The 25,278-nt window shown below is 43.7% G+C and overlaps 1 protein-coding gene across 1 annotated transcript; it reads left to right on the top strand.

Annotated features, from left to right (window-relative positions):
* Nucleotides 1-242: 242 nt before the first annotated feature.
* On the top strand, nt 243-25,278 carry LOC149340849 (cytochrome P450 3A24-like). The gene is made up of 14 exons (XM_089549739.1): nt 243-316; nt 7,786-7,882; nt 7,951-8,003; nt 8,110-8,203; nt 9,955-10,068; nt 10,219-10,307; nt 11,284-11,429; nt 14,042-14,157; nt 14,458-14,587; nt 17,935-18,095; nt 19,370-19,461; nt 19,571-19,714; nt 20,631-20,793; nt 24,547-25,278. Exons 1-14 carry the CDS (start codon nt 243-245, stop codon nt 24,625-24,627), a joined length of 1,554 nt encoding a protein of 517 aa, XP_089405865.1. The 3' UTR covers nt 24,628-25,278.

Here is a 25,278-nt window from a genome sequence, read left to right as displayed (position 1 = left end):
ATTGGCCGGGTGCGTGTAGTCGCTTGACGCTTGCGGAAGATAAGCAATAGCCCCGTTTTGCATACTGGGGCGACTTGAACGCGTTCTTGATGATTTCGCAGTATTAGCGCCAGCCAATTGCAAATAGAGTTGAGAAGATAATAAAAAAAAAACACTGACATAACGTGCATCGCGATAGAAAGCAGCCAAAACTGCCGACACTAGTATTGGAACGAAGCAGCGGACGCAGCCCGCCCTCCGACATGTCGATTCCTAGCTTTTTTGTTTTCTACGACTGGATACTTCTCGTTTTCACCATCGGGTTTCTTCTGTACTAGTGAGTAGCCTAGTAGCACGTTTAACCCTTGAATCCTTTGAAGAGATAGCCTGACACATTTACGCACTTAAACCTGTATTGCTGGATGATTGAGAACATCGGAGAAATGTTACTAGCTTGAGCAGTTCGTCATTATTAGTCCCTAGATCACGAAAATGCAAAACACTGGATGCCTTACTAAGAAAATTAAGATTACCACGCAGTTAAAATGGCCACATTGGACTAAATTCAACAAGTTCAGGACCGACAAAGGTGCGTACATCCACCCACTGATGTAGCGGTATCCCGTTGGGTTCTTAATTTTTTTTTCTGTTGGATTAGGTTTTGAGGTGAAAGCCTTGGGAACGTCCAGGAAGCGACATTAAGATTTTGACCTTATTGATATACTGTGAGGTGCGGCTTGTGCAATAGTGGAAGGATTTCAAATGATTTTGCGACTGTAAAAGAAAAATATCGATATTCATACCATTTCATAACGCGTGGTACGCCGGGCATTACAGAATCACGATAGTTTGCCGCCCTGTTTATCTCGACAAGTGTAGAGCGGGCAGTTGTCAGCCGATATGTATTGCAAATCGAAAACTCGAAGCCCACCTACCGCTAAAATCAGGGTTGCTGCAGAGCGTGAAATTGAAAAATCTGTCTACGTTTAGACGAATGAACCCAAGAAATAGTTTATTATTGTTAAAGTTAGTACGCTTCTGTCATGTAATTTTATATTATGATTTTATTTCACTCGACATTAGAATGACTGCACCAGTTTCAACTGACTATGAAGGATTTAATTCACATGCACGAAATTTAGTAGATTAGCGAACCCTACGCATAGTACCTTTAAACGCGTTGAATTAAAGGCGTATCAGAGAATGATGGCGTAGAATTAGAGCTTCCGGCTCGCGTGCAAGAGGACCGTGGTTCGAATCACGGTGCCACGCAATTCTCCACCAGATAGAATTAAATCCGCGTGTTGATAGAACTGCATAACCAAGCCTGTGGTGCGGCCTGATCTCGGTGACCATACCCCACAACGCCCTCCTTCGCCAGAACAGGATTTGCAACCCAGGTGCAGTAAATGGCAAACCACCTCCTATATGACTGCACCAGTGCAGTCATATAGTAGGGTGCGGCAGAAAGTTAGGTGGGTGGATGAGACAGGAAATTTGCGGGGATATGATGGCCTCAGCTGGCACAGGACCAGGTTTATTAGAGAAATATGAGAGAGGCCTTTGCTGTCTCAGGACAAGTCAAGTACCACACGCTTCGCTTACATTCCACATTGATCAAGAAATAGGTCACGATGGCAGTATTACAGTGTTGTCCCGATCATTATCTACTGTGCCTTTTCGTTACCGTTGCAGGAATGTTTACCATTTATCGTTTCGTAAGTCGCTGTAGGGAACCCTCCCTGCCCAGGTGGAATTGCAGTTTTTTCACTAGGCGACTGAAAACTGCTGCCGTCAGTCGCTTAGGCAGCTACTAACGCGATAGCACATTCTGAACGATTAGAAGCCCGCGTTTGTCTGACAGCGTTATTTACCTGCGGCTTCGACAGAGCGCTGAAGCTCATGTTGATAAGCTCTGGAAGGTGGCGTGGAGTAGCACTACGAGTTTGAGTCCCTGGAAGAGTTTTCAGCTACTGTACTACGAGTAGCCCAAAAACTGCTTTCTCTTCTCGTTAGGCTGCGTACTACGGCACTGCAATCGACCCGGCAAACTTTAGCGCAGGTTCCCTATAATGCTTATTCTCGTTTACCGGGCGTCTGCACCTGCCGGTTCGTGTGCATGCTAGAGTGTGCAAGAGGTGGGTGGTGGGTAAACACGGAGGCAGTGTGTAGCACAAAGATAGTGAAGTGCGCGGTAGGTTCCACGGTTGTAGAGATAACTGATACAGTTCTATAGGTTCTCGTGAATTGGAGCTTTTGCATGCAACTGTTCGCTTCGATGTCTAAGTCGGCCGTCCATTTTGTATTGGACTGCCGTTGCTCAAATAGCGCCAGCGACGCCTACGCCTAGACGCAAGAACAAGGTTAACTCCGTTATTAAGTGGCGATGATAAAATATAACATCAGCGCAGGTCAGTGACGCTGTCTGCCCCACTCAATTTGCCAGCCGCGAACAGTAAAAACAATATGTGAGGTCACTGATCGGTCACTGGTTGCAAAAAAACAAAACAAAAGAAAAATGGTGTGGCTTAACTCGGTGTAGCCAGGTTATACTGAGCGAAAGGCAGTCGAACCAGTGGCCGATGTCGACGCGGAGGCGTTGGCAGCTACTGCAGCCCTTTTCCGCTTGAGATACTCTTGTTGCCTGTGCCGCTGCTTTTCCAGAAGTACCTCCCGTTCTTCATCGGTTTCATCAACTAGACGAGCCCGCTTTCGGGAATTATCTTTCTCTAACGCGGCTTCGTGACGCTCTCTGTCGTAGGGATCGCTACAAGCAGCCCGGCGCCTCCAATGCTCAGTCGAACAACTTGTTCCCTTGACCCGTTCTGGCTTCATGTCTCCGCGTTGTCTAGGCAGCGAGGGATGGCCTTAATTCAGCAAGAGCGAATCACGTGGTTAGTCACGTGACAGAACTGGCGAGAGCGAGCGGTCTGAGCGGCGGCCGTTGCAGAGGCGGAATGAATGGTAGCAGCTGCAACAAGTCACGTGGTATGACATCACAGCCACACCTTCAGCGAGCCTCCAGTTAGAGGTCAAATCCAGGGCTGATTTGACCCTCAGCTTTTCATGCGAGAAGCTAAGCTGTTCGCTCCAAAAAGCTTCACCCAAGTGCCGTTGTTTCCTGACTGATTGGATCAATCAGAGAACACTGACGAACAGTGATATACCACACTTGAAGACTTGTATGCGCCCGGTTCCTGACCTTTTTATCGAATCAATTTCGCACACAAGATACTCTTGCTTTAAGCTACCGCTGAAGCTGCTCGATGGAAATTTTTTCAATGTGATTGAATTGGTTTCGTCCTCCGTTTAGAGTGAAGCTGGCAGCTGCGGCGGTCAAGTCTTTTTGTTATCCCAGAAATAGTTTCATGGGCGCACACTTTGGAACGTGCAGGTTACGACAACATTCTTTGCTGCGTACGTGAAGTGTGTGTAAAAATAAATTGTAATTATTTTATTTTTCTGATAAAATTGACGGGCGCAACTAGAGATGGGCTATTATTTAGTATGAATGGTTGGTTTGGTTTGGTTTGTGGGGTTTAACGTCCCAAAGCGACTAAGGCTATGAGAGACGCCGTAGTGGAGGGCTCCGGAAATTTCGATCACCTGGGGTTCTTTAACGCGCACTGACATCGCACAGTACACGGGCCTCTAGAATTTCTCCTCCAAAGAAATTCAACCGCCACAGCCGGGTTCGAACCCGCGTCTTTCGGGTCAGCAGCCGAGCACCATAACCACTGAGCCACCGCAGCGGCTATTTAGTATGAATGGAAATTCATAATAGCTTTCACTATAGATATAAAAGTTACGCTGACAATAAGATTTCACACACCGCTCTCTTCTTTTATGCATGTGACGTCCACTGCAGTTGTTCAAAGCCCCGCATACGCTTCTTTCGCAGAACTGAAATACATACATACATACACGAATTTTATTGCAAGATATATATACACAGTACATAGCGTGTGCCCGCAGAAACGCAAGCGCTTGTGGGCGGGCCACGGCAGTCACAACAGCATGCGGTGAATACAAATTTAGCGCTGAAAGTGCACACTTTACAATCCATAAAGAAAAAGAAGAAGAAGAAAGAAGAAAAAAAAAAGCAATAACACAAAGTCGAAATATTACATATAGTTCAGTCAACAAATTTAGCGATTGAGAATTATGTAAAGCAAAGAAAATCTGCAGTTAATAAATGGAACACAAATTTAAAAACAAGATACAAATTACAAAGCAAATCAGTATTTCCTTTCTTTGAAACTTTCAAACCACGCTTGCAGTCCAGATTTCACAGCCGTCAACGAATCACAACCAAACATCTGAGCAGGTAGTTTATTAAAATGGTAGGGTATATAGAACTGTCGTGTCCTTTTACCATAATGGGTGTAAACCCTGGGAACTTTATAACGCGCTATATGCCTAAGTGACTCTGGTTTTTTATCTGGCTGTTTAAACTGTGCTGAAAAGTAATTTCTCAGAACTACCACCTGTAAGTACAAGTCATGCAGAGGAATAACTCCTGCTTTAACCATTCTGGTGTTATGGTCGGACTTCTCGTGAGCAGTGCCATACAATAAATTAGTGGAGATTCTGCACAGGAAACTATCTACCTTCTTAATCTTACAAGGTGCACAAGAACCATACACTGAAACGCCGTATCTAAGGATAGATTCTCCTAAAGATCTATACACAGTCTGACGCAAGTTTATAGGTGTAGTGTATTTTATACGATAAAGCTGGACAGAAAGAGCACGGAGTCGTTTTAATAAATAGTCAATTTGGGAAGACCAACACATGTTGGAATCAAGATATAGGCCAAGATATTTAACACTGCTCGAGTAGGGTAGTGGCGAACATTCGCAATTGGCACAGTTGCTACCATGCAGTAGAACCGACTGGGTAAGATCAACATTCTTGTGCGGATTTCTGAAACATATTAACACAGTTTTGTTTATGTTGATGTATATTTGATTTCCAGATAGCCAGTCTACTATTTTATTGATATCGTACTGAAGTAATTTCAGTGCGAGTGGGCTAGATTCATGGGATATCACTAAAGCTGTATCATCAGCATACTGAAATAATTTTGCATTTAATGTAAGGTTAACCATATCATTTACATAAATATTAAACAAAAAGGGTCCCAAAACAGAACCTTGTGGAACGCCATACTGAATATCAGAAAAAGCACTAAATGATTCTTTAATTTTCACTACTTGCTTACGCTGTGATAAATAACTTGCAAAAAATTGTTGGTATGGACCACGGAATCCAATACTTTCCAACTTACTTAACAAAACAGAGTGCTCCACGGTATCGAATGCTTGCGATAAATCCAAGAACAATCCAAAAACACATTGATTAACATCCAGGTTACCATTGATAAAATCACAGCAATCTTCGAGAAGCTCGACCGCACCAATATTACGACGGAAACCATACTGTGTAGTACACAAACAAGAATACTTGTACCAAAAACATGTCATATATTGGTGCACAATTTTTTCCATCAGGATGCTAATGACTGGTAGTATGGCAATTGGTCTGTAATTTGTTTGATCTGTCTTTTTTCCCGACTTGTAGATGACTCGCTTAATGCGAATGACTCGCTTAAGATTTTCTTATAGTTTCACCCGCACACTTATGGCCTTGAAAGGAAAGCCTGCATTAATTAGTCGATGCCGAATTCATTCTTTTTTCTTCTTAGCGATCCAAATCTCAGCCCAATAACATGGTAATTGTGGCGCGATGCGTTTACATCGAAAAGCCACCTGCATGTTTGAGAATTTTTAAAATATCAATTACTAAAAAACTGGTCGGCTTGTTTGCATGTTACAACAATAAGCGAGTGTTTGTAGTAAATAAAGAAACGCTCAGCGATGCTTGTTATCATGCCGTAATTTGAGTAACTGCCCTACTTTGCGTTAACACGTTTTGGCGGGCTAGTTGGTTAAGCATCTTGAATAAACAGCGCGAACGAAGACGAGCACAAAAGACAAGGAAACGGACGACACAACGCTGTGTCGTCCGTTTCCTTGTCTTTTGTGCTCGTCTTCGTTCGAGCTGTTTATTCAAGATGTCCTACTTTGCCAAAGAAACGCTAGCGGTTATTTCAAAGTGTTCGGCAACTTGGCGTATGCACTCGCAACTAGCTGAAACAAGACAATAGGCCACGACTCTTATCGGTGCTAAATAAGCGTGACTAGAGAACAATTTTGGCTTCAGTCCATTTTGCACCAACCGTCGTGGTGGCACAGTGGTTATGGTGCTTGGCTGCTGGCCCGAAAGACGCGGGTTCGATCCCTGCCGCGGCAGTTGAATTTCTATGGAGTGAAATTCTAGAGTCCCGTGTACTGTGCGATGTCAGTGCACGTTAAAGAACCCCAGGGGGTCAAAATTTCGGGAGCCCTTCACTGCGGCGTCTCTCATCGCCGGAGTCTCTTTAGGACGTTAAACCACCACCACCATTGTGCACCAGTGTAGCAAGGCTTCCAGTATATCCGAGCTAATAGTCATGTCCTGACATTACCAATGCTATACTGACTGAACAGGAACTACGTATATTGTAGTGAATTACAATGAACGCGCCTGAACTATTATGAATGCGCCTCAGGTAGCCTAGATGGCAGACGAAGAAGTTGACGACGAAGTGTGCCGGCGCGCGGCTCCAGCTCTCTGGCTGTGTAGACTGACTGTGATTTTGCCGCCGTCCGCTCAGCTGTTTGGTGAACTGTATCGCTGAGTTCACTAGTACGCGAACCCCCTTTCATTTGATGGAGGTGCTGGGTAGGGCAGGACTGGGCACGGAGTGCTTAGGCATTGTGAGCGGCGGGAGAAGACGGCTGCGAAGGTCCAGGGCGTCAGACGACCGCAACCTTTGCCTTTTGTGACGTACGCATACAACACCGACACCCAGTCAACCACCCGATTTTCCCCTTTCTACCTGTTGTATGGCCGTGAGCCGTCCTCCACAATGGACACGGTTTTGCCGTACACTCCGGACGCCTCCGAATGCACGCCCCTTTCCGAACTCGCCAAGCACGCCGAGGAATGTCGCCAACTGGCCCGTTCTTTCACCTCGGACTCCCAAGGTCGCCGAAAGCATGAACACGATGCCCATCAGACCGCGCACGCTTTCTCTCCAGGTTCATTAGTTTGTCTTTGGGTCCCCTCCACTACACCAGGACAGTCTTCGAAATTTCGCAGAGAATATCATGACCCTTACCGCGTCGTCGAATCAACATCCCCTGTTAATTATATTGTAGAGCCGCTTACACCCTCTTCGGACTTGCGTCGTCGCGGCCGTGAGCTTGTCCATGTCAGTCGCCTCAAGACTTATTACGACCCGCTCCTCTTGACATCACCATAGGTCGCCAGGATGGCTCCTCTTCCATCCCGGGGCCATTGTAGTGAATTACAATGAACGCGCCTGAACTATTATGAATGCGCCTCAGGTAGCTTCGATGGCAGACAAAGAACTTGACGACGTTTGGTGAACTGTATCGCTGAGTTCACTAGTACGCGAACCCCCTTTCAATAGAACTTTTTAAAAACGGCTTAGTTATAGTAGACTAATGCGACATGATTTAGAAACCAGTTACCAAGGAAAGAAGAAATGCGTTTATTTTATTGACATGAACTGATGTACTGATTTTACTGATTTGGCTGCCTGTAAGTTTTAATTTGAGTGTTTGCAGAAAAGAACTGCAGGTACACAGAGGCTGGGAACTAAGTGGTCTGAAAATTATGTGCGTCTGGATCCTTTATCTGACGAGTGTACAGTGTATGCGCCTGTCTCGTTCACAGCCGAGCGACCCGATTCCGCAACTATTGGAAGAATCAAAACATTCCATACGAGAAACTTTCCCTTTTCTTTGGCGCACAGTGGAAGCAACTGTTCAAGGTGAGATGACTTTGTGTATTTTCCGCTCTCATCATCTTTCCTAACGATAATCTGTGATTTTCTTCCAGCCGTTGAACATTGCAGATGAAGAGCTTTACAAGAAACATGGCCGTGTTTTTGGGTATTAAATTTTTGCGGTACCTCCCCATGTCATGGGTGACATTACTTGGAAACGCGGAATGCAGTGACTACTTCTTTTCTTTCGAAACTCTTTTTACATGAAACAGCTCTTTCGAAGATGCGAAACCGGTACTTTACGTCGGTGATCCGGATCTCCTCAAGGTCGTTCTGGTTAAAGACGCCGCACTGACTCAAAGGAAGGTGAGCGATTGGTTTCGCGAAGACATTGCGCGGCTCATAACTAGCTTTCATCAGTAGCGCATGCTTAGAGAATGGAACCTACGCCCGTGCATTGCGGGTAAAGGTTTTGGGGAATCTATTAGTTGATGTTTCTCTAACGCGCCATATTTCTTTCGAATGATCTCAATTATTGAAATTATTAGCAAACCTTAAAAAAAATTGAACACATTTTATTCCTTTACACAACGACTTTCACAAACACCAGATGTAGATAACAAAAAGATGTGCGCATCACCGCAACGCAAGAATTCGAATGCAGTTTTCCAAGCTGTATGAGCCAATGAGGGCCAACTTTTCTACATATTTGCAAGACAAATCTGAGGCAACATCCCTTCTCAGGGGGGTTCGCGAGCCGTAGTATCACCCGATCCGTAGTATCGCGAGCCGTAGTAACACCACAAACAGCAAAGAGAAGGCGGTTTACTACGGGCTAATAAAATAACGATAAAATACACATGACAAAATTTCGGAGGGGGCACGTGAGACTAATTCCATGCTGTGAATGCAAAAGCACTTGTCCCATCGTGGGCTACAAATTAACTAAATATTACCAGTTAGTAGCTTGTAAAAACGTCTCAAATGACTTTAGGATGAAAGCCTTTAAAGGGAAACTGCATAGGTTTTAGAAATCAACGAGCTTAGGTGGATCGAATGTGTGAAACTTGCAGGTAAAGCATATGCGAAGTCTTTTTGGGCTAGCACTTGAAATAGTGAAGTAATCGCCGATTAAAATCTGGACGCCCTTCAAGCTTCTCCGCAGCGCACAACGCCAAGTGGGGGACGCATGATGACGTCATCGAAGGTATCGGTACATTTCCAAGGCACAAACGGTTGCTTTGAAGGAAAAAAACCAACGCCACCGAAGGCGAACCCTGCCGAGTGTTTGGCAGCGTCTAACGAGTCAGGGCAGGGTGTGGCTGACGACAGCTGTAATTTGAAATCATACCTTCCGTGACGTCACGCTGAGTTTTCCTGCACTCCTCCGGTGCATTGAGAAGAAACGCAAAATTAAATCGTCGATTACGTCACTATTTTAAATGCTAGTTCAAAAACACTTGGCATGCTTTACCTACAGCCTATATAGATTTGAATCCTTGAATATCGCGAAATTCTAAAAAAAGTGCTGCAGCTGGCCTTTAAGTACAAAGACCTTTAGGGCGAAGGATTTCAGGTATGAAGGCCTTTGGTTGATGACGTTTACGATAAAGAGCTTTTCGTTGTAGGCCTTCAGATTTAAGGTCTTCCCAAATAAGCATCTTATTATACTTGCACTATACACGCAAAAAATGATTAAAACAGATGGAGCAGACTGAAAATATATTTTCTACTAATGCTTACTCAGGTTCTCCTCCTTGTCATAGGACTGAAGCGAAATGTTGGCTCAGCAATGTTGGCTTGGTTATCAATATTTAGGAGGGCTTATGTTCCCGAGCAAAACATAATGTTGAGGGCACTGAAGATTTCTTCGTGCCCGTTTTTGCTCTCTTATATCGCATTTGTTACCATCTCCCTGACAGAGAGCAAGATTTTCGCCCATTTAAAAATGTATTCCGTACCTTTCTTTCCCTTCCGTTGGTGGCAATTTTTTTCTTCAACGAGAACACATGACTTGAAAACCCTGGATTTAATTCGAGTGAGGAGCTTTCTCTGAGTGTTTAGATTGACAGTGTGCACAATATTCAGCTGCCGTTTTTGATATTATCACCTTCCAGAATTCGAACTTCGACGACCCTATCTTGGATATAATGGTCAACACTGAACCAGAGCAATGGAAGAAGCTCCGCACTGCGACGTCGTCAGCTTTTACGTCGGGAAAACTGCGAAAGGCAAGTGGCAGAGCGTTGGTGTATGGACTAGAAGAGAAAGGAATGCTCGCAGTGTAGGCCGCGCTATATTTTTATTTTTAAGAGCATTGGAATGATAAGCAGTAGCAGTAAGTTCGCCAATATATTCCGTCCGTATTGTTCTGTGTGCAGATGCAAGCCATCGTTGACAGTTGCGCTTTGTTCACGTCACAGCGTTTACAAGAAGCAGCCAAGGCGTGCGAAGACGTCGATATGAAAGGGTACAAATCTTCACTTCTTACTGCAATTTGCAGCTCCAGCCGGGCTGGAGTAGTTGCCATGATATTGTTGCAATGAGAGCAACCTCTCGCTCGACTGTGGTGTGGTATGATGCAATAAGTCGCAATCTGTATGCAAGCGATCGGTTGTTTTGCTAGAACAGTGCCAAAAAACTTTTCCTGACTTCATGGTCACTTATGGCGTATTCCAATTGGTGATCGGGAGTAAGTTTTCATGCTCCTGGAAGCTAAAAAGCGTCTTTAACTTAACGATTTGGATTCAGCCCCCGAGTTCTCATTGAACCGCGGTGGTAACGCCCATAAACCCCTCAGACACCTTGCTCCTTCGCGGATTTAGAGCTCTGCTTCGCTTCGCCCAATGAAATATGCCATTACACTCCTATAAAAATGATGGCACATGGTAGAACGAGGAGGCCTTTTAAGCTTATACATTTTCAGCCTACTTACAAAAATAAAATTCGTTGGGGAGCATTTTTGCCAAGTATATGCTAAGCATTAAGTCCTCAATTCCAAAGATCCCCGGGTTGTGTTCTTAGATTATTAATTAAAATTGGCAGAGTTCAACTGCCTCCCATCCTATACCAGAAGCAGCAGTGATTGCGTGCTGAAAGCCTAACATTTGGATAAAACAAACGTACAAAAGTCGCAATGTAGTTTAAGGCCTCGCACCGACACAAATACAAGCCACTGGGAATGGATCGTTTAGTTAGCATTGCCTGTAGGCTTAGAAAATGTGCTAATGTAGCTTGTAAATATAATCCCTGCACGCTTATTGACTACTTTCAAGAGTCACTCAGTTCTTTGCTTTCGTGCTTTGGGAAAACTGAGAACTGAAAAAAAAAAAATGGAATGGCCATGTTCTTTAAACTAACAAAAACAATTGTACAAGCGGTAAATGTTCTTGCGGTAATTTTCTTGTACTTTTAGTTTAATCTTCTGATGTTTGTTTTCTGCAAAGATTCTACGGTCATTTTACAATGAACGCTGTAGCAAGGTGTTCCTTTGGCACCAAGCTGTCACCGCAATCCCCAGAGGAAGAGGCTTTCGTGAGGAGCGCAAGCAACGCCTTCTTCGCATATGTGACGCCTTCAGTTGTACTCAAAGGTGAGTAACCAAACCTCCTCACCTCCACCCTTGCTGTTGCACATTACACGTGAGCGCGGAGAAGGGTTTTACAGCTCTTCGTTTTACCCAGACGAAATCTCTTTCAAGCCCAAGACAACCCTTTACAGCCCCCTATCCGTAAAAACTGCCGTTCAAGTAGCAGCGGCTAAGTTCATCACTAGTAAGCAAGAAAATATCGCCTTTTGTGAGGGAGACAATTCTGATAGCCTGCAGTAGCTGAGTTCCAGTTTCAGTGCAGTTCCTATGCTTACTTTTTGCTGTCCCATGGCAAAGGTCAAAAGGTCACCTTTAAATACTGCCCTGTATTCGAAGCACGCCTTGAGGCAGCCACGTGGAACAGCGTACACATAATGCCGGAGTGTTTGCCTGATCTATGTACATGTCTAAAGGAGTCTTCGTTTGAGACTAAGCGGCAATTTGCAAGAAAAAAATGCAAAAGCAGCGAAAGAAAAGATATTGAGGTTGTTTTAATGAATAAGGTCTACTTAAACAGGAAGTGAGAGAAAGGCGAACGTTTCTCGCCCGCATAAATTATAGTGCTATAAGAGTTGTCATATGATATGCTTTACTTGAATGTTAGAGCTACTCTACACCGCGATGTACTGAAGAATTGTAGAAATGATTTTGTCAATATCAGTATATGAACTATGGATTTGGTTCTTCGATGTGAAATTTTGCTCCAGATTTGTTACAAAAAAAATTAATTCCGCAGTATTCACTTAAGCTCTGTTTATAAAGTAACGCTTAAACATGATTATGTGGTTAATTCAGCTAAAAACAATTTGGGCACTATATTGTGTAGACAGGGGCGCTGCGGTGCTTAACTAACACAAGCGAGTTAATATTTATTCCAGGCGTGTATCACAACCAGTCACATAACAGCCTTCGTTTCTTATCTTTCCATTTCGGCATCGGTAAAGTAAACTAGCAGGAATTACGGGATCTAGAATTTACTTTAGTTCCCTGTAGCATCCGCAATTCAAGATTAGTAGGGAAATGTTACACAGATATACGGGATAAAGCGACTCGAAAACTGCTAGTCGTGTACTTTCCTGTCTGCGTCTTCCATTTCGCTACTAATTATGAATTTAGAAAGCCAATAACAACTATCCCGGCTAAGGTCTTCAACGTTGAATAAGCTAGCAGAAGCGGATCATTGTTTCACCAGTGGCAGAGCTCACGACCTCCTCGTTATCGTCATGTTGTAGGCTAATATCTTCCGCCGTCCTCTTCATACCCTTCGCAGACTGTGGTAAAGTATACGCTGGAGAAGGAATTATTGGAGCCACACTTAAACTTTCTAAGCTATGAGGTTCAGTCTTACAAGGAAGGCTCTAACAGCTAGATATGGCTGATTGCGATGCTTGCATCAGCAGGACATGAAGGTTCGGTTCACTTTTAACATGAAATAGAGTTTGTCCGCAGGATTTATTTATGTTACGGGGCCTCTTTCGTTATTATAGTTTGCCGAAGGAGAGATGTTTGTGTTTACAAGTCATTACAGCACAATGTGACTGAATTTTGGTTTCTGAATTTTGCGCATTTCGAAAAAAAAAGTTGTCACATACAAGCGACCGTGTCCCGCGACAAGCGCTGCCCATCCTGGGCCACTCTTCGTCAAGACCACGTCGTCACCTGTGTCCCTAGCCACAAGGGCCTCGATGGTAACGTCAGAGCGGACACCCTAGCTAAAGACTATACCCAACGAGCGAGGCCATCTCCTCCTGCCCTATAACCCCATCCTCCCACTTCATCACCCGGCTCGAATCCCAACCCCTTAATTGTCGCCTCTACCCTCTACTTCATCCCTGTCTCTCCTCTGACGACTCCTGCCTCCTACGGCGCCTTCAGACAAATACCTACCCAACCTGCACCACTTACATCGCAGACATCCCAGTGTAGTGATGAAAAGATGTTCATGTCTTTCTTTCACTGATCTCAAAACTATTCTCCCGAAGTTTTGTTTTTTCCCCTCTTTATGTGTATGTGACCACGTTTTGCATTTTGTATAGTGCTCTATACTTTTGTGTTTGTAACACCTGCCCACCGTATGCCGAACGGCGCTGTGAGTATCAGATAAATAAGTAGATAATACACCCAACACTTTACGAAGACAAATGTCTACGATGCGGCGACACCTTAACCCTAACACATATCACAAGGACATATTCCCGAAAACCCCACCATCTAAAGGCCCTGGAGCTGTGAGAGGTTTAGCCAACCAACGCAGGCCTGGACGACCGGGCAGCGCCTCGTCAGAAGGTCGGCAGAAACTTACGGAGACGTAGACTGAGGACCCACCAAAAAGGACTTCAGCTACCATCCTCTTCAATAAACGCTTACTCAATCAATCAATCCTCATATATGACGGCAACAAAGTCTTACAGGCAGACAGTTTGTTTACTTTGCGTTTTTAAAACCTAGTGTACATACATTCGCTTTTAATGAATTTTCAGTGAATTTCACAAACATCAATTTCCAATGCCTTCGCTTTACCTGGACAAATAACTGTCATTGTTCTCGCAACGTGACCGTACGTCAAACAGCGCTGATGTTAAAGATGTTCATCTTTATGCGCTTTTTTCTTCAAGCATTTATTCAGAAGCTGAGTGAAGCCTTCCACAAAGGGGAATTCAACGCAAACGCTTTCAATTTCTACAGAGATGCCACAGTGAATATCATGAAGAAACGCATAGAAAACGACCTTGTAAGTATAAAGTTTTTTCTCAACAGCTAAATTTGCCTAGCAGTACGAAACGATTGTAGTAACGACATGCTCGCGGTTCTTTCAAGCGCGCGTGACCTAACCGCGCTGCGATTGTCAGGAAAACGCCGTACTGAGTTTGCGGGTCCAGAGTTATGACGTGAAAGGCACTATGGATGTGCGAGATCATGGTGACTTCTTTGTCACGACTGTGTTGATCTTGAAAACGTAACCAGGACGGAACTTTTGGAGTTCTTTGTGCTGTTATTTTTCCTCTCTCTTTTGTTATTCCCGAAACACTAGCGGCAAGAAGACTTTCTCCAAATGATGCTGAACGCCAGAGAAGCGTCAAAAGAAGAAGACACGAAGGAAGATCAGTCCATCTTAAGCACTGCACCTGAAACTGCGCCAATCAAATCTACAGATGTTAAAAGTGAGTTCATTTCTGTGCTTTAGTTGCAGTGTGCACCATTTGTTGAGGACCATGAATGTGAAACTCGTAAATTATTGCGCCCGATGTCTGCAGACTGAACCAATTAGAGGAGAATGACGAGCGAACCAAAACAATAACTCATTCTCTTTTTGACACACTTGGTAAGGGGTTGAGAGAAAAAACAAACTGCATTTTTCTTCGTGTGTTGGGAGCTAAAATATCAGTAATCATTTAGAAAAAAAATCGCCTTTTAGGAATTACGGTGCAAGGATCGAGCTGCGTCCTTTTTTTAGCAATGTGTGAAGAATGCTGCTCTTGACATCATTTCACTAAATCTACCCGCAAAGACCAGGTGTTTCCAGGAGTTGGATACTTAGGAATCATATGAAAACTCTACCTACGTATCAAAGGAGCACTGTTTTTGTACCACTTACGAGCTAGGATCCCCCCTTATTTTTCTTTTTAGCTTTTGTACTTAGTTCTCATTAATTCCTGTTTTTTTCGCACCTGTAGTGAGTTTTAAAATGAACAAAGCGCTGCTTTGTAGAACTTGTCGCACGTCTCACAGTTTTTCATACCTTAACTGTTCTCATGGTCATTATATGCATGCATCTCAAAACATTTTCCTATCTATAAATTTATCGACATATTAGAACCACACAACTGATCGTTACTTTAAAGCGTCGACTCCCGCTGAGGTTTGCTTTACGCAGTGAGACAAACATGCGACACTTGCCCCTTCTCCCTACTATTCTTATAGTATAAAACAGGGGCTTGTTGTGAGTTATATGGCTCCATCCCCAACTCTATACATGATTTCTAGAAATAAAAAGCGGTAGCTTAAAGAGTGCTGGAATATAGAGCGCCGTCACGATCTCTGCCCAGCAGGTGCGACTTCGACTTCGGGTGTTGTTTTTCCCCCGTCACCACGTAATTTGTCATATCATAGCTCCGTATATCCAGCAGTGTTTGCAAAGTTCTGCAGTTACATACATACATACATACATACATACATACATACATACATACATACATACATACATACATACATACATACATACATACATACATACATACATACATACATACATACATACATACATACATACATACATACATACATACATACGTACGTACGTACCGTCTTTGTCAAAAGTAACCAGGCTGCATGGTTTGCTTCTAGCTTGTATAGTGGAGCCCTTGTGGCTTTCCTAACGACCAAAAGGTGTTGGAAGTAAGAAGACCCCCAGTCCTTACCTTAAACGACCATTTCAACTTCAGGGAGGCTGTAATGGCTCCACTGTGGGAGCTAGAAGCAAACCTTGCAGCCTGGTTACTTTTGACAAAGGCTGTACATGCATGTATATATACATACATACATACATACATACATACATACATACATACATACATACATACATACATACATACATACATACATACATACATACATACACACGCACATACATACATACATGCATGCATGCATGCATACATGCATACATGCATAAATGCATACATGCATACATGCATACATGCATACATGCATACATGCATACATACCGCTGCGGTGGCTCAGTGGTTACGGCGCTCGGCTTCTGACCCGAAATACGCGGGTTCGATCCCGGCCGCGGTGGCTGAATTTCGATGAAGGCGAAATTCTAGAGGCCCGTGTACTGTGCGATGTCAGTGCACGTTACAGAACCCCAGGTGGTCGAAATTTCTGGAGCCCTTCACTACGGCGTCCCTGATAGCCTGAGTTGCTTTGGGACGTTAAACCCCAATAAACCATACATACATACATACATACATACATACATACATACATACATACATACATACATACATACATACATACATACATACATACATACATACATACATACATACATGCATGCATGCACACATGCATACATGCATACATGCATGCATGCACACATGCATACATGCATACATACATGCATGCATACATACATACATGCATGCATACATAAATGCATACATACATACGTACGTACGTACGTACGTACGTACGTACATACATACATACATACATACATACATACATACATACATACATACATACATACATACATACATACATACATACATACATACATACATACATGCATGCATACATGCATACATGCATACATGCATACATACATACATACATACATACATACATACATACATACATACATACATACATGCATACATACATACATACATACATACATACATACATACATACATACATGCATGCATGCATGCATACATGCATACATACATACACACACTTACAGATACGTGTACGCAAACCGCTGCGGAGGCTCAGTAGTTATGGCCTTCGGCTGCTGACCCTAAGGAACGCGGGTTCGATCCCGGCCGTGGTGGTGGAATTTCGATGGAGGCGAAATTCTAGAGGTCCGTGTACTGTGCGATGTCAGCGCGCGTTAAAGAACGCAAGTGGTCGAAATTTCCGGAGCCCGCCACTACGGCGTCCCTCATAACCTGAGTCGCTTTGGGACATTAAACCCGCCATAAGCCATAAGCCAGATGCGCATACAGCGTTAGTGCGCAACAATGCATGTGTTCCGTTGGACATTTTGTGCTAAGTATAGTACACTTCTGAGACATAGCCGTTGCTTCATCGCTGCTGAAACAAAATAAAAGAATTGCTGCACGACCCAGACGCGGGAGCGTCTGGCAGTAAAAATTAAATTATAAGAGTTCTTGTTACAGTACTCGTAAAAAATTCATTTAGATTGCTTGAATGCTCTGTCAAGAAAACATTTACGTCATTTTAATACCGTTGAGCATGTATACCTGCACTATACGCATTCTTCTTCTGAACTTAGGAGGCAGAAGCTGTGCCTGCTGGTAGTGTAGGCTTCAGGCTTTGTCTTCCCACTGAGTACCTACTTCTTAAAATATAAAACCTGACATATAAAATACGTAAAAAGCGTTTGATACTATTGTCTCTCAAGTTAATGTCGCATGCACACCCTGTTTTTGTTTCTTTCAAATTCACGGTTGCCATATAGCGTTGGAATTTCGAATTCGTTGTTTTTCTTTTTTTTCGAATATTGCCGCTTTCTTGTTCTGTGCGACTCCAGCATACATGTATGAATGTATGGAAACTTTCAATTCTTGTTGCAGTGATGTTTTCAAAATAATCATCTGAAGTCTGGCGTTCACCTCGATTTTTCCTAACGCACTGTCGACACTGCTTTTCGTAAGTTCCCGTCTACTTATGTGGAACCCGTAGTTTGAACCTCTGTGCAGCTTATATAAAAAACTAACTCGCTTTCACTTGATTTCGTACTTGTGCATCGTCCGTGAAGACCTTAGTGAAGAAGAAGCACTGGCTCAGTGCGTCCTCTTCTTCCTGGTGGGCCAAAACACGTCCTCCACTGCTGCATCGTTGGCCACATACCTGCTCGCCGTCAACCCAAATGTTCAGGACAAACTTCGAGCCGAAGTGGACGAGTGCTTCCGCAAACACGTGAGATGTCCTTCTATGTAAAACACAGTCTTCTTCTTTTTCTCCTCACCTGCGCTTCCCTCCACTTTGCGTATGTTTTGAAATGATCGGAATTATCAGTAAGTTTTAACCAAACGAATAGCAACAATTACTAAAAACGTTTCACCCAAGTCACTCAAAGAGAGGCAACTACTGAACAAATTTAAAAGGTGAAACTCCGAATGTCCCTGCTCTTAGAGAAGGGCTGCTCCCAAATTTATCATGCCTGCTTCATCTTAAGGCGAGTGTAACTTCCAACATCATATTTAGCACGCATTCCAATAGCGATTGAAGCAGTTTCGCGCTCGAAAAAAATCTGAGAAAGAAAATTCTTGAGCGTTTTTTTTTGTGTGTGTGTGAACCTTTTGTCAGTAAACGTGAAAGAGCACTTTTATTCAGTAATGGCGCATGAAGAGTCGCGAGCCAGTAGAAAGAAAACGGACGTATTGTGAATATCGATAGCAGTAGGATATCAAAAACAGGAAACGCAGCGATGGATGTCTAAAAATGTACAGCTTATAAAGCATGGCACAAAAACTCTTTGAAAAGAATAGCAACTTGCAGATCACTGCATGCCATAGAGTGCTACGAAAACTGAGACACGAAAATGTAGTGAAGCGACTGATGTTCGCGCCGCGGCCTTGCGTGGGATGATGGAACTTTGGGACCTGTTGCGCTAGCAAGCCTTCCGGTGGGTTTACCATCGATGGGAAAACACGAAACGACCTCTTTCTGCTAAGTACGGGTTATTTGTTCGTCCGAAGCGAGTATGAGAATGCAGATATGAAAGGAGGGAAGAGGCCGAACACATATGACGCGCCGAAAATTTATAGGGTCTCAAGATCACTTGGTGACGTAGCGAATAAAAAAAATGTGGCCCGGCACTATCGCTAAATTAGGAGCCATCATGAGACTTGTTCTCTTTCTGGGACAACCTTGTTTGGCTGCGATGCAACAAGCTAGCAATTTTCACGCCATGTTATTTTGGAGGTTACTGCGGGTGCAGTGGTCACAGAGGGAGACGTCACCAGCATTGCATTCGGTCTTGCCTTGCGTGTTGTTGCGTGTTAAACAAGCATCAGCCATGTATTTAAGCATTTCGCATATATACAGAGAAATTACAGCACAGAGTTGCAGCTTGGACTTGACACATATGAAATGCTTAAAAAAAAACGCAAACAAAACTGCCACCTTCGTAATAACTCGGCGCAGGACGTATTTCGCACTTTCCCCTTTTATTCTTTGTCTCATTGCAGGGCGGCTCACCGTCTTATGACGAAGTTCAGAAGCTGCCATATCTTGACTGCGTCGTGAACGAAACCCTGCGAATGATATCACCGGCTCAAAGGTAAAACACGAAGCCAATTTCTCATCTTTTGCGATGTGATGAACAATTTTTTATTCCACATGTACTTCTTCAAACTTTGATTTTACAAAGCTTGTATTATTTTTGACAGACTCGAAAGGGCACCTACTCAAGATTACGTGCTTGGGGAGACGGGAATAAAAGTCCCCCGTGACTGCGTCATCGTGATACCCATCCAAGCAATACACAACGACCCCGAGTTCTACCCAGAGCCGCACGTTTTCAAGCCTGAAAGGCTAGTCGAATTTTACAGTGGAAGAAAGCCTACATTTTTCCAGTCTCATGGTTGGAAGCACGCTGATCAGTGGACGATCGCATATCGGCTCATTTTGCATGTTTCTCAGCGAAACCGGTTTTCAGACTTTATTTTAACATTCTCTCACACCGCCATTTCCTTTTCTAAACCTATGTTTGGTGGCGCACTCGACGAATATTACGAGTAATTTGTAGGGAATTCGTCACAGAGACAACTCTTATCAAAATGGCCTACAGACTTTCAATAGACTTCTTATAGACTCTGTTGCTTTACTGTAGATATTTCCTTCTGTCTGTTGATAGTCGGTAGACTATCTAAAAACAAACGTACACAAAAAGTGTTTTGGCAGAAACCTATAGACTGTCTATACATTTTACATAAGGTTGTATTGTCTATAGACTATGTCAGTACCATTTGTCTATGAAAGTCTATGAACAGTCTATAGACTGTCTGAAGTTTCTTTTCAAGGAAATTACACACTTCCACTGGTAGGAGCACTGTAGCATTTGTGGAGGAGTTCATTTTGTTTTTTTCTAACTGCATAAATATAAACACTTGAGAGTTGTCCAGAGTTTTTTTTTTCGTAACTTTCTTCTGCGGCAGGCATAAAATCTCAACTTCTTTTCAACAAGGCAAGTTCTGTCCCATTCGGCAAAGTGGAAACATGGAGTACGACGATCATTTCTTCGAATATCATGAGATGACTGTGAGGCAAACGTCGTTATGAGAGATATTTCTTTTCTTAGACGGTGCCCTGTCCTGACATGGATCAGTTTTTAAATTTAGCTCTATGGCAATGACTTGAAAATTTCTCGATGTTTTGATGCTTGTGTTTCGGTGCTGATTAACGGTGACGCACAAATTGCTTGCGCTTCAATTTGTTTTCAACACGCAGGTTCAACGCAGAGAATGTCAAGTCCATCCGTCCGTATACTTTCCTGCCGTTTGGTGCTGGCCCTCGAAACTGCGTAGGAATGCGATTCGCTTTTCAGCTTGTGAAGACTTGCCTTTTTCACGCCGTCCACCAAGTGGAGTTTGTGAAGAGCCCCAAAACAAAGGTAAGAAGTGAGATAGCTAGAATATTGCCGCGAATGTTTGCAGTGTTTGTTTGTTCATTGCTCAAAGCTGCCGACACGCCGCTTTATCGCTTTGTTTGTGATGCAGGACGCGCCTAGACTTATCTCGATTGATCGCATCCAGGCGGAGCCGATTCTACGTTGTTCCAGAGTGTTCTAGTAACTTTCCAAGCTTTATTTCGAAAGTTCGCTATCAGCTTTAACAAGAGCATGACCGCAAGCAGCCGGCATTTTGTTCGATGACCGCCGAGCACGCTTGTTTCTACACCGCTTCCGAGTGATTCAGTTCTTTGGGGGCGCATGTAAGCCCAAATAAAGAGTTTCGTTTAGGAGCCATTCTCGCTGTTTTCCTGTTCGCCGGACTGCAGTCACCACTACGCGACAATATTATCACTGAATCGACAAACTAGCTACTATTTACGCGTGTTTGTCCTCACAACCATGTGTCGTCCTCTCTAATAGCAATGCCATTCAGTTGCGTTAGAACTTGGCTATCATAATAAGTCACATTATGCAAATCCAGAGAGAGTTCTCAGTCATTCAGTAGTCGACGTAGGACCGAAACAAGAGACCTTTCTAGAATGATTAACATTTCAATACGTCACTTAGGAGTGTGTATATGTCATTAAGGAATAAAAATTCTTCTAAGTAATTTTTTTTCCTGTAAACTCAATGCTAGCTGACATTTGAAATAACAAGTTGGTCAAATGTTTAGGGGAATCCTCCAAGGTGGAGTAGATTGTAATAAGGGAGTAAATACTCATTGACATCCATCCACCCGAGCGCAGCCATACGGCTACAACGGAAAGCTATACAACTTTCTATACAGCTTTCTATACAGCTTTCTATACAGCTTTCTATACAGCTTTCTATACAGCTTTATATACAGCTATACAGCTTTTGACCAACACGGTTCCCACTTCGAGTTATTGATCAATTCGCTCTCGCCCTACCATAAGCTTGCCGTCCCCGTTAGCTCAATTGGTAGAGCGACTGTCCGGTGAAGCGGTGGTCCCGGGTTCGAACCCCGGACCAGGACGAATTTTTCTTTAACTACGAAGTTTCTGAGAAAGCTGTATAGCTTTCCGTAGTAGCCGTATAGCTGCGCTCGGGTGGACGTCAATGAGTAATTACTCCTTTATTGAAATAGCAAGTGTCGCACTTTAAGTTTAGTTCTTAAAAACTTCTGATGCTCCAGAGATCATGCCCGCTGCTGGAGAGATATACAGTGTGTTTCATCTAAGATGTTATTCAATTCTTAAAAATATCCTTTTTTAGTTAGAACAGCAGTTTTTTTCAGCATAGTATTGTCAGCGGTGGAGTAGATCAGAATATAGCTAAGACGAGCTAACTCACAGCCGGTTATAATTGAATAGTTAAATTTTTTAGCTATTACTGTTGGGCTCCTTAATTACTGAGAGGCGCGTATTCCACCATAGGTATTATTCATATCAATTTTTATAATTTCGGAATTGCAGTTGCCCTCGATACTGCGGCCAAACAAATTTTGGCTATTTCGAAGAGTTACGTGCATTGCAGCGGTTGCTTTGACTGCATGCTTCTCAAAAGCGCATGCATTTTGGCTCAATGCAGCCAGAATTCGTTAGGTCACAGCACCGAAGGAAAGCGGGTTTTTGAAATTCTAAAAACTGACACGGATATTACTTGCGGTGGACTACACACTCCTCAATAATTAAGGAGATTAATTAGCAGTAATAGTTAAAAGTTAAGGATTCAATATTAGTTAACCAACCAGCTAATAGCACGCCTTTGCTGCACTCTGATGTAATACACCACTGATAATGTTATGCAGAAAAAAGGGCTTTTCCAACTCAAAAAGCCTATTTTTTGGAAATTCTCTAAAATCCTAGGTGAGACACCCCGCATACCAGGCGAACGGCACCCACCTGTTGCTGTCCTCGAATGCCTATTTCATTCCCCTCTGTCCTGCACAACATTCATGCATAACGTATCGGCCCTTTGCGCTGTACTTTAGGAACATCCTGGCACCTGTTATTAATGTGAAAGCGTTATGTGGCTATGTACGCTGCACCAAAAAGTGCCCGCAAATCGTGTCCGCAATTTTAACCGCTCGCAGTTTTGTCCGCCGAAGAACCCCCTTGGGCGTCTAAATAGCTGTAGACGTCGAAATAGTGAGAAGGCGCCAAAACAGCCACAGACATCAAAATGACACCAAAAACGAACACGGACAAGGGACAAAGAGTGCCGAGGAGGAGGAGGAAAACTTTTATTTCTATTTTCAGTGAGAGGTCGATGGGGCGAGCCGGAAAGGCCCGCCCCTTTCAAACACTAGGAGGAATCCCTAGTCCGGGATCTCTGTAGCTTCCGCAGCGGCCCGGGCTCTAGCTACCAATGCTTGTTGGGCACGGAGTTCGGAGCAGCCGCGCAGGGCAGCTTCCCAGTCCTCTCGAGTGGGGTGGAGGTGGGGTGGGTAGGCAGGATTGGAAGGGCATGCCTACACCATGTGGTAGGTGTCCCAAAACTAATTGAAGTGCTTAAGTACTGCCGGGCACAGTACAGTATTGGTATAGAGGCGGCGAGGTGTCAATGTCTTCGCATTCTTCCAATGCGGGTTGCCAGAGTGATCTCAAAGTTTCTCAACTCCATGAGTATACAAGACTTGGGTGGCCCAGCTGTCTTTGCTACAATTTTCCTTCCCAGCATCACAAAAAAAAAATGAAATCATCTAAAGCACGGTGCCTATGAGATCAACCGTTTCAAATTTAGGCAACTACTGATAGCGTACTCCGAAAAGTTGGAAAGCGCTTTAATCGGCGGCATCGGAGAAATGCGAAAGCATTCACTGCGTTTTATTTTCATTACGGCGCAGTTTCGACGTCCGCGCACTATATCGACGTCTATGGCTATTTTGACGTCCGCGTGCATTTTGTGCGTTTTTGGCATATAATTAACCAGTCACATCTCATCAAACAAATTTTTCCCGCAGCAACATGTCATCATACACTATCTTACATAAACACATTTTCACATATTCATCTTCTCAGAACGACGCAATCGTGCGAACAAAAATGCGGGCACTTTTTTCTGACGCGACAAAGCCATCTAATGCTTTCGCGTTAATAACCAATAGCGATTTTTATATTTCACCCTCTTCTTGATGAACGAATTTTACTACCCTGATTAGCTTTTATTATTCCATTGCCAGTTGTTTATTCTGCAGGTATTGCTGCATGTCTCTTATTGTGTTAGTTCTAATCGATAATTCTAATCGGTAGTTCTAATCGTATACTTTTCTGGGCGTATAACGGATGACCAACTGTCTGAAAGTGTGGAAAGTGAAAGTGAAAAAGTGAAAGTGTGGCCCATGTTCACTGGGCGTAAATGCAGGGCTTGCAAACCTGGCTGAACCCTGTGACGTCACCTAATCTTAAAGGCCGCATCTATGAGCTATATCAACGCCGACACACGAATGGGCTGCGTCGTGGCACCGAACACTCCTTCATAGACAGGGCCCTGTCTATGAGAGTCTTCTAAGGAAACTGCGTCGTGCTCTATTCGAACTTCGTGCCGATTATTCGAAGCCTATTCGAAAACTTGTTATGTATTCAATTCGTTGCGAATAATTTTGGTCATTCACTATATGATTTGTTTGGCTATTCGATTGGAAATTCGAAAATTTCGAGTAATCGTATACCCTAGTAACAAACTATTCCTTTTGATATAAGCTGTGCACGTTGTACACTGACTTCACAGGTGCCTCTCGAGTGCCTGCCAGGATTTGGCATCCTGCATCCCAAGGACCTCATCGTGGGTGTGAGGCCGAGGAGCCGCTAGCCCAGCGTCTGCTACCATTGCAAGATCCGTCGCGAGCGAAACGAAGTGTTCTCCGCCTTAGAAATCCGTATTGTCTCCCTCCTGCTTTCTCCGGGAAGCCTTGTCCTACATTCAAGTTTAGTACACTTTATAGGTTTGGCTATAGCAGAGCGGAACAATATGCTTCAAGCATATAAAACGCAAACCCGACTGATCCTTGACTACGGCTTGCGCTCTTTGCAGCCCTGACATGAAGTCAGACAGTATAAGAGCTTAATAAATTTAGAAGAAAGCTAGTTAGCATTTGCTGCTGTTGTAACTGGAACTTTCTATCCATAAGGTTTTCTCAACAAGAAGCAACTATAAATGACATGTTTAACTCCTTTTAGGGTTTACCTCTTAGGTGCCCGTTCCTGCGTTCCGCGTAGTAGTCGGCGGCGCCACCTGACAGGTGGTACCACCTTACCTAACATAGCACCTGACAGGTGTCGTGTGTAGGAGTGTGACAGGTGGCGTCTGTGCAGGCAGTAGTTGCCACGGCTGGCACGGCTGAAGAGCTGAGCTAAAATTTCGCGTTTTTTTTTTTTCAAACTGGTACAGTATATTACCGTGCGATTTTTCTTGGCGGGCTGTAGTGTGTGAAATAAACAAATAAAATCTATGTAAAAAGCA

Source organism: Amblyomma mixtum, chromosome 6 (assembly GCF_055824585.1).
Source record: "Amblyomma mixtum isolate Tamu chromosome 6, ASM5582458v1, whole genome shotgun sequence".
Taxonomy (NCBI): domain Eukaryota; kingdom Metazoa; phylum Arthropoda; class Arachnida; order Ixodida; family Ixodidae; genus Amblyomma; species Amblyomma mixtum.
The sequence above is the reverse complement of the archived record's forward strand: the minus strand, read 5'-3'. Positions and strand labels throughout refer to the sequence as shown.

Coding starts and splice junctions, on each gene's coding strand:
- LOC149340849 (XM_089549739.1), top strand. CDS start 243: ATGTCGATTCCTAGCTTTTTTGTTTTCTACGACTGGATACTTCTCGTT. Junction 8,204..9,954: donor CCGCACTGACTCAAAGGAAG/GTGAGCGATTGG, acceptor ATCACCTTCCAG/AATTCGAACTTCGACGACCC. Junction 14,158..14,457: donor AACGCATAGAAAACGACCTT/GTAAGTATAAAG, acceptor CCGAAACACTAG/CGGCAAGAAGACTTTCTCCA.